This window comes from Babylonia areolata, chromosome 1, assembly GCF_041734735.1.
Source record: "Babylonia areolata isolate BAREFJ2019XMU chromosome 1, ASM4173473v1, whole genome shotgun sequence".
In the NCBI taxonomy this organism is placed as follows: Eukaryota; Metazoa; Mollusca; class Gastropoda; order Neogastropoda; family Buccinidae; genus Babylonia; species Babylonia areolata.
This window is the reverse complement of record NC_134876.1, coordinates 1,996,978-2,006,977: the sequence shown is the minus strand read 5'-3', so window position 1 is coordinate 2,006,977 and position 10,000 is coordinate 1,996,978. Positions and strand designations below refer to the sequence as shown.

Below are 10,000 nucleotides of genomic sequence, written 5' to 3'. Positions count from 1 at the left end.
GATGTTCAGAAAACATCGAAACGAATTAGTTTCTGCAGACAAAAATGTGGAATTCCCTCGTGCTTAAATCTTTTTGTTTTTCTTTTCTTTTCGTTTTTTTTCTCTCTTTTTTTTTCCAGCAGCGTGTGCTGATCCTGTATATTTGATAACGATTCACAGCGAGACGGGAAGCCAGTGAAGAGAAAGACAACACAAAGGGGTGGCTAGGGTATTCACGTCTCCTGGTTCCCACATGCACGAGTCGGGGTGCAGAACTTTTTGTGTGCATCGGAAGAATGATGCAGACAAGCTGGACAATACTTTAACAAGAATTAGCAATTGTGGGAGGAGAGACAGAGACAGACACAGACAGACAGAGAAAGGAGGGGCAATGATAGTCCTGAGAAAAAGACCCGTCGTTACCATCAGAATCTACGTCGTCACCATGGTAACTGTCATTTTATTATCGCCGTCGTCATCATCGTTGCAGTTAGGGTCTTATCATCATCCTGTTCGGTATCGGCGTCATCACCATCCTGATCATCAGTGGTGGTGGTCATCAGTAAGTAGGAAATTGAAGTAATGGTTGTCCAATTTTCAGCTTTATAGGTGTCTTCATCCTCAGGCATTCTGGAAACTGATCCTTTAAACTTTCATCCATTTTGTGTCTTTCTCCTCTACCTGGAAACGCATACTTCGGTTCAGTTTTGGACTTGATAATTGGCTGCTCTTAATGAGCTGCTTTCTTTTCTTCTTGTGTTGTTGTTGTTGTTTGTTATTTGTTTCTGGGCCCGCGAAATAGCAGTGGCTTGTGAGGTAGTTTTGATTGTTAGTTTAATGTAAGGGGGTGGGGGGAATGGAGTAATGGAGGCCGCTGTGGAACTCTTTCGTTCGAGGCAGATGCTGCAGCCAGTTCCTGGGTTGGACAATGATTAGTTTGGTCTCACACCCGTGTAAGTTAGGAGTGAGCGTGTTTTGTTGTTGTTGTTGTTTACAGGGCAGTCTTACATTTCTCTCCTGCTTGCACTCAACGGTACGTCGAGCGTCAGACGTTGTGCAGCCTTTTGATGAAGGCAGCATCGTTTTTTGTTGTTGTTTTGTCAGTGCTGCTCTGGTGGAGATAACGATCTTTCGTCAAAGCAAGTTTGAAGGGTAGCTGAGTTAAAGTCACCTCCACCCTGTTAATCATTAAGCTCCTCTGTTGTATTGGGATCCGGAACGTCGCAGTTAAACGGAGGTGGAAAGACCTGCGAAAGGTAAACCCGGTAGCGACAGGTTCATAACGGGTAACAGAATGTGGCATAACCCAACGTTCTTAATGGAACGTCGCAGTTAAACGGAGGTGGAAAGACCTGCGAAAGGTAAACCCGGTAGCGACAGGTTCATAACGGGTAACAGAATGTGGCATAACCCAACGTTCTTAATGGAACGTCGCAGTTAAACGGAGGTGGAAAGACCTGCGAAAGGTAAACCCGGTAGCGACAGGTTCATAACGGGTAACAGAATGTGGCATAACCCAACGTTCTTAATGGAACGTCGCAGTTAAACGGAGGTGGAAAGACCTGCGAAAGGTAAACCAGGTAGCGACAGGTTCATAACGGGTAACAGAATGTGGCATAACCCAACGTTCTTAATCAGGCCTTGAGTACATGTGTGTGTGTGTGTGTGTGTTTTCTTCAGATTATTCACTATAAGTGTTTTTAGACGGAAAGGAGTAAAGTAGTGTATAAAGGAAAGGGAATGCATGTGAATATTAGTGTTAAAAAAAAAGTTCATGTTATGTATCAGAGGAAAAGTATATTATAAGAAAAAGTCTAAAGAGGTTGTGGTGTGTATTGAATGAGTTGGGAAGGAGAATATGTATATGCATATCAACAAGTATTAACCTACAACAATGTAAATATAAATAACAGTATTGAATATAATACATCAAAGGAGGATACCAACTGGGCTGGAGTTTAAAATTTCTGAAAATATTCTAAGCAATGTTGTGTGTGTGTGTGTGTGTGTGTCTGTGTGTGTGGGACGTGGGGCGGAGGGGGGGGGGAGAGAGAGGGAGAGGGGAAGGGTATGTGTATGAATAACAAATAGTAAAGAGTGGTAACTCTCTCCATTCACAAGGTACACAACTTCAAGTGAGTGCTGCTTGCGCTACCGATTCAGCTAGCACACAGGTAAATAAAAGGTGCATTGGAACAAACCCAGACACTTCCTCAAAAAGGAAGCGCCGGGCCTGTCCTTATACCGATCATTTGACATGTGCACACAGCAGCAAAGACAGAAGAAATGTGCAAACACAAATAAGCTTTTATTCAAGACTGGCATAGCCTCTTTAATCCTGAACAAGCCACACAGAACACATGGACAATACAGAACAAAATGTGTATGAATGCAGGTGCAAAACATACTTTCGGCCGGCCGGGTAGTGACTCAGGCCTATATTCATTCGAGGACAGCGCAACGAACGCACGCTTTGGAAATAAACAAGTCTCCACACAGGAGGCCTTTTGCTTGAATTAAAAAAAAAAAGAAAGGTGCGGGGAGGGAAGGCTATAGAAATTGTTCAGTTGTTATGTTCTCTGTCTGTCTGCTCTCTATTTCCCGCCCCCCCCCCCCTCTCTCTCTCTCTGTGTCTCCGTCTCTCCCAGTGTGCCTCTGTGTACATCTCTAACTCACTCAATGCCTCTCTCTCTTATTTTGTCTATCGCTGTCATATTATTTCTCTTTTTATTTATTTATTTATTTATTTATTTAGTGTGTGTGTGTGTGTGTGTGTGTGTGTGTGTGTGTGTGTGTGTGTGTGTGTGTGTGTGTGAAATAGAATCGAATTATTTCATTGTATTGACACGAGCGTCGGACTGTCTACCTACATATTTGACGCCTGTACAGCACAGCACAGCACAGCACAGCACAGCACAGCACAGCACAGCACACCACAGCACACTACACCACACCACACCTCACACCACATGCACGTCTGTATATTATGGACGGGGCCACAGCCTTTTCTTGAATAAATTGTGTGTGTGTGTGTGTGTGTGTGTGTGTGTGTGTGTGTGTGTGTGTGTGTGTGTGTGATATTTTTTTTAATAAACTTTTTTTTCTGGAATTTTTTGTCACAGATATATATGTTACATGAATTTCGACTTTGTCAAAATTATGTATTGCAAGCGCCTTACTTTACTTTTAGTGACATCACCTTATTATTATTATTATTATAGAACAATGGATATTCATGGCATATACATCCACGTCAGTTCGCACACACAACTACAAGTATACTCAACACAAGACATTCAGATCATGAGCAGTATACTTCGTGATTAAACAAAACATTATATCCATAATATTTTTTCACGAAGCACACAACATGGAGGAACTGACTGCTGATAAAAAGGCGTGAAATAAATTTATCAACTCTTCTTTTCATCTAAAAAAAAAGATATCAAGTAATGTTCTGCATGGAATCCAATTAACTTCAGGCTCATTGTATGATCATATTTACAAAATGGTGGAGTGTCGGCCTGGAGGTAACGTGTCCACCAAGGAAGCGAGAAAAGCTGAGCGCAGTGGTTCGAATCCTAGTCAACAGTATTTTCTCCCCCTCCACTTAGACCTTGAGTGGTGGTCTGGACGCTAGTCATTCGGATGAGACGATAAACCGAGGTCGCGTGTGCATTATGCACTCGGCGCACGTTAAGGAACCCGCGGCAACAATACAATACAATTCAATGCAATGCAATACAATGCAATGCAAGAGAGATGTCTTTTTGGTGTATGTGTTACAATACAATACAACACAATACAATACAATACAATACAATACAATACAATAATGATTAAAACAATACGAAAGATGTCTTTCTGGTGCATGTGTCACAACACAATACAATACAATATAGTACGATACAATGCAATGTAATACAATACATTGCAATACAAGAGATTTGTCTTTCTGGTGTATGTGTCACAATACAATACAATACAATGCAACACAATACAATACAATGCAATGCAATGCAATGCAATACAAGAGATATGTCTTTCTGGTGTATGTGTCACAATACAATGCAACACAATACAATACAAAGCAATACAATACAATACAAGAGAGATGTCTTTCTGGTGTATGTGTCACAATACAATACAAAACAATACAATACAATACAATACAATACAATACAATACAATACAAGAGAGATGTCTTTCTGGTGTATGTGTCACAATACAATACAATATAATACAATGCAATGCAATACAATACAATACAATACAATACAATGCAATGCAATGCAATACAAGAGAGATGTCTTTCTGGTGTATATGTCACAATACAATGCAATTCTATACAATACAATACAAGGGAGATGTCTTTCTAGTGTATGTGTGGTATTACATGCTGTCCCCCCCCCTTTCCCCTCACCCCCTCACCACCACCACCCCCCTGCCACCCTCCACAGAAGGAAGAAGAAGTGTCGCGAGAACAAGGCCTTGCTCCGGGACGAGCTGAGCGAACTGCGCAAGAAATGGCTCAAGATCCGCGCCGAGCTCAGACGCCAGAGGGAAGCCTTCAAAGAGCGCAAGGCTTTCCGCCAGAGGCGCGACAGAGCCCACAGGCGATACCGCTCCAACAAAGTGAGTTTGTCTGCATGTCTGTCTGTCTGTCTGTCTGTCTCTCCGTGGCTCCACGTTTTCCCAACACTCGGCATATATCACAGACTGACATAAGTTTACATTTGGGCCAAGAGCAAAGTGAGAGCTGTATTATCAATGGTTTCTCCAGTCAATTGGGAAACCATTTACAACTTAGTCTTTTGTGAAGGACTATGACTCTCAAACTAGGAGGCAAAATTGCACTGGCTCTTAGTGCTGCAGCCTTGTGGGCTAGTTGGCCTTTGGGAACCATCCCAACGCCGACTGTCCTAAAACCCTCTTGGCCGAGAGAGTGGGGATGTACTTGGGCAAGACACTCTCCACTATAATCAAATTCTAGCCCAGATAGTCGGAACAGCAGTTGCCTCCTCTGCTGTTCTGATGGTCATAGTCGGACACGACTGACTGTCATACATATAGAGAGAGAGGTGTAGGGAGAGAGAGAGAGAGGGGGGGGGGGGCGTGGGGGGGGTGGAGGGAGTGAAGGAGGGATGGCGAGTTTGGGGGTGGGGGGGGGGGGGGGGGTCGGGGGGGGGGGGGGGATAAACAGTTCCAACAAAGTAAGGTCTTTTTTTTTATGTCTCTCCAATGTTCCCCCCCACCCCCACCCCCACCCCACCCCCCCAAAAAAAAAAGTTCCAGCGAGTCATCTATTTTTCTGTCAGTGTCTCCAGCGTTTTTACTTGTGTTGTAAGAGAGGGGGAGGGAGGAAGAGAGAGGGGGAGGGAGGAAGAGAGGGGGGGAGGGAGGAAGAGAGAGGGGGAGGGGGAAGAGAGAGGGAAGAGAGAGGGGGAGGGAGGAAGAGAGAGAGGGAGGGAGGAAGAGAGAGAGGGAGGAAGAGAGAGAGGGAGGGGGGAAGAGAGAGGGGGAGGGGGAGGGAGGAAGAGAGAGAGGGAGGGAGGAAGAGAGAGAGGGAGAGAGGGAGGGAGGAAGAGAGAGAGGGAGGGAGGAAGAGAGAGAGGGAGGGAGGAAGAGAGAGAGGGAGGGGGAAGAGAGAGGGAAGAGAGAGGGGGAGGGGGGAAGAGAGAGGGGGAGGGGGAAGAGAGAGGCGGAGGGAGGAAGAGAGAGGGGGAGGGAGGAAGAGAGAGAGGGAGGGCAGGGATGGTGGGGTGGAGAGAAGACAGCCCCAACAATGTGACTTTGTCTCTCCAACACTCCACGTTCTGCTTGTGTTGTATTAGAGAGAGGAAAGGGAGGAGAGAGAAAGAGATGGAGGGAGAGGGGGAGGGGGGGCTCGAGGGGGGGGGGGAGGGGGCGAGGGGGAGGGAGGAGGGGGCAGGGGGGGGGAGTAAAAAGAGAAGGCAAGACAACGCAGATACGAATGATTTCACCAGAATGAAATTAATAATCCATGCCCCCTTGTCAAGAGGGGGTATTACATAATAGTTAAAATGGATGGCAGTTGCAAAACTAACGTAGATTCCAAACAATTGTAAAGACAAAACTAGTACAAAAGAGAGGGTAAGAGGGGTGAGAGAGGAAGGCGGTAAGAGATAGATAGATAGATAGATAGCGAGAGAGAGAGAGAGAGAGAGAGAGAGAGAGAGAAGGGTGGGGTGGGGTTGAGAGAGCGAGCGAGAAATGAGAACTCAAAGCTGCATTTTGTTGTGATTTAGATTCCAAGTGTGGCCTGTTCTTCCAGTCTACCCTTGCTAATCTACGTCCATTACAAAGAGTCCACATACACACATAAGAAAAAGGGGAAAAAATAAAATCTTCCTGCACGTAACGAAATTGAAGAGGAAGAGTAAAAGAGCGAGTATGAAGGGTGAGAAAGAGATAAAGAAAGATAGACAGAGAAACGGACAAAGACGGAGAGAAGTATCAAGATTCCACATACCCAAGTCTATCACCACCTGTAAAACATCAGAACGCACAGGATGTATGTTAGAAGCTTCATAAACAATTCCGATAAACGGACCTCCAAACATAGCACCAGAATCCCCAGAATAGTCAAAGGTGGCATCAGTTGTTGAGCACAAGACACTCAGATATTCTTGGTCCACGTTTTCTGCTGGTTAATTCTGGATCACAGTTAGAATCCTGTGCATGCCGTTGAAGGAAGAATAGAAGCTGGACCCAGTTCTGGTGGTTTTGTAGATATTCTTGTAGAATTCAGTGGCTACCAGTTCTGGTGGTTTTGTAGACATTCTTGTAGAATTCAGTGGCTACCAGTTATGGTGGTTTTGTAGACATTCTTGTAGAATTCAGTGGCTACCAGTTCTGGTGGTTTTGTAGACATTCTTGTAGAATTCAGTGGATACCAGTTATGGTTTCAAACCTTCAAGGCGCATGTTTCATGCTGACCATTTCTTTTTTGTTCACTCCTTAGAATTTTGCGCATACCATGGAAAGTTGCAGATAATCTGGGCCTACGTTATGTTGATATTTAGGGTTGACAGAATTCCGTGGGTACCATTTTAATAAAGATCCAAACGATCAGATTAAGAATGATACACACACACACACACACACACACACACACACACACACACACACACACACACACACACACACACACACACACACGAAAAAAACAACAACGAATAAACAAAAGATAACCCTCTCTCTTTCTGCATTCCATCTTATCGACTAATACGCTTCTTGGGCTTCTGACGGTCGTGTGTGTGTGTGTGTGTGTGTGTGTGTGTGTGTGTGTGTGTGTGTGTGTGTGTGTGTGTGTGTGTGTGTGCGTGCTATCTATTGTTGGTCCATGGTGCATTTGATGCATGCATGTTCATGTAAGTTTAACTCATGTTATAAAGACCTCGAGCTCCCTGGCAGGGAGGTATCAGCGTCAGTCTGTATTATGATTCTTGTGATTATGATTGTGATGATGATGAGGAGGAGGAGGAGGAGGAGGAGGAGAAGGAAAACGACGACAACGATCGTCATTACTACTACTACTACTACTACTACTACTACTACTACTACTAATGACAGTAGTAGTAATAATGATAATAAAAAAATCCGAATATTTAGAAATAGAAAAAAAAGGTAATAATAATAATAATAATGATAAAAAAAATAGTAGTAGTTGTAGTTGTAGTAATAGTAGTAGAGGTAGTAGTAGTAATGATATTAATGATGATGATAATAATAGATTATTGTTATTATCATTATTATCATTACCATTATTATTGTGATTATTATCATCATCATCATTTCTTTTATTATCATCATTATCATTAGTATCATCATCATCGTCATCATCATCACCATCGTCGTCATCGTCATCATCATCATCATCACCATCGTCATGATCATCATCATCACCATCATCATCATCGATATTATCTATACCATTATCGAACGAACACGTCATGTCTGTGGGGCAGGTGAAGAAGGCCCTGATGGCCCACAAGGCCCGGAAGTGGCCGTCGTCCAGCAAGTACATGTACCGGGCGTCCAAGAAGAGGAAAGCCTCGGAGGTCGTCAAGTCCCGGGCCAAGAGAGCCGCCACCGCCCGCAAGGACCGCCTGTGGGATTACGGGATCATCCCTTACGACATTGACTCCAACTTCACGGGTCAGCTGTCGTCATGCCAACAGTTTTTGGAATGAATGAATGGATGAATGTATCAATCAATCAATCAATCAATCAATCAATCAATCGATCGATCAGTTTAATCAGTCAAGCAATACATCCATCCATCCATCCATCTATCTAGCCAACCACCCACCCATCCATTCATCCACCTATCTATCTATCTGTCTGTCTATCTATCTATCTATCTATCTATATATGTCTGTCTGTCTATCTATCTATCTATTCGTTAATTCATTTAGGCCTATTCATTTGTTCATTTAGATATTTATTTTGCTTATTTATCCAGTTATTTCATCTACCTATCTATCTATCTATCTATCTATCTATCTATCTATCTATCCATCTTGTCTAGTTATTTTATTCATCTATCTAGCTGTCTGTCTTGTCTGTCTGTCTATCTCGTTTATGTGTCTAGTTATCTATTTGCATATTTATCTATCTGCCTCTCTGTCTATCTGTCTGTCTATCTATCTATCTGTCTATCTATCTATCTATCTATCTGTCTGTCTGTCTGTCTGTCTATCTTGTTTATGTGTCTAGTTATCTATTTACATATCTATCTATCTGCCTCTGTCAGTCTGTCTATCTATCTATCAATCTGTCTGTCTATCTTGTTTATGTGTCTAGTTATCTTATTTACATATCTATCTATCTATCTGCCTGTCTATATATTTTGCATCATTCGTTCTCTGGTAGGTCTGCACCCTGTTCTGATGTGACCACTGAAAGTTACTGCTGCAGTGAAGTAGTGCTTCCTTATTTCGTTCGCGTTTCAGGCGAAGTGCACCAGAATGGACGTTTCTTCTGAAGATTTCTGAGAGATCATTGAGATTCTTTCTCTGGCTGTGTGTCTGTTCTCTGCTTTCTCTGTCTCTGGCTCTGTATATCTTTCTCCACGTCCCCCATATACCCGCCCCTTTCTCTCTGTCTCCTCTCTCTTTCTCTCTCTTCCTCCCTCTCTCTGTGTCCCTCCCTGTCTCTGTGTGTCTGTCTCTCTCTTTCTCTCTGTCTGTCTCTCTCTCACTTTCTCTCTTTGGTTCTGTGGTTTTGTCTCTGTTTCTCTCTCTCTCTCTCTCTCTCTCTCTCTCTCTCTCTCGCTCTCTCATCCTCTCTCAGTGTCTATGTCCCTTCCTCTCTCTATCTCTTTGTACCCCTCCCCCCCCTCTCTCTCTGTCTCTCCCCGCCTATTTCTATCCCTTCCCCCCAATCTCTCTCTCTGTCCCTCCCTCTCTTTCTCTCTGGATTTGTAAACCGCTTAAAGCTTGAAACTCTAGGGAGAGCTGGACAGTACAAGGTCTTCAGAGAAGAAGAAGCCCCCCCTCAGTCAGATGTTTCGGCCCTTAACTCCTTAAACTCTGAGGGGGCCGGGCTGCACCCTGGTCATGACTCCTGGATGCCCTTGTATTGCCGCCTTTTCTTTTTTTGGCTTTTTTTCCTGGTCCTCAGCAGGTTCGAACCCGCGCTATATAGCGCTATATAAAGCGCTATATAAAGATGGATTATCATTATTATTATTATTATTATTAGTAGTAGTAGTAGTAGTAGTATGATTATTATCATTATTATTAACGTCATCATTTATATGATTGTGATTATGTTAATGATGATGATGATGATGATTGTTATTATTACTGTCATTATGATATGGGCTGGCTGTGACAGGGGCCAACAAGGCCATGTTCAAACTGGCCATGAGACACTGGGAGAACTACACGTGCGTCACGTTTATCGAGAGGAAACCGGAGGACGAGAACTACGTCCTGTTCACCGAGAGGTCCTGTGGGTGAGTGAGCCCCAACCCCCTCCCCCACCCCCACAC

General features: G+C 43.7%; 1 protein-coding gene across 1 annotated transcript in view; it reads left to right on the top strand.

The window, feature by feature from the left end:
• The window catches only part of LOC143296070 (tolloid-like protein 1), a 105,887-nt gene that overhangs the window by 53,729 nt on the left and 42,158 nt on the right, over nucleotides 1–10,000 (top strand). The window contains exons 3-5 of the mRNA XM_076607864.1: nucleotides 4,440–4,614; nucleotides 7,971–8,160; nucleotides 9,844–9,964. Of these exons, the coding sequence (XP_076463979.1) occupies nucleotides 4,440–4,614; nucleotides 7,971–8,160; nucleotides 9,844–9,964 (486 nt within the window). The remainder of the gene's footprint in view (nucleotides 1–4,439; nucleotides 4,615–7,970; nucleotides 8,161–9,843; nucleotides 9,965–10,000) is intronic.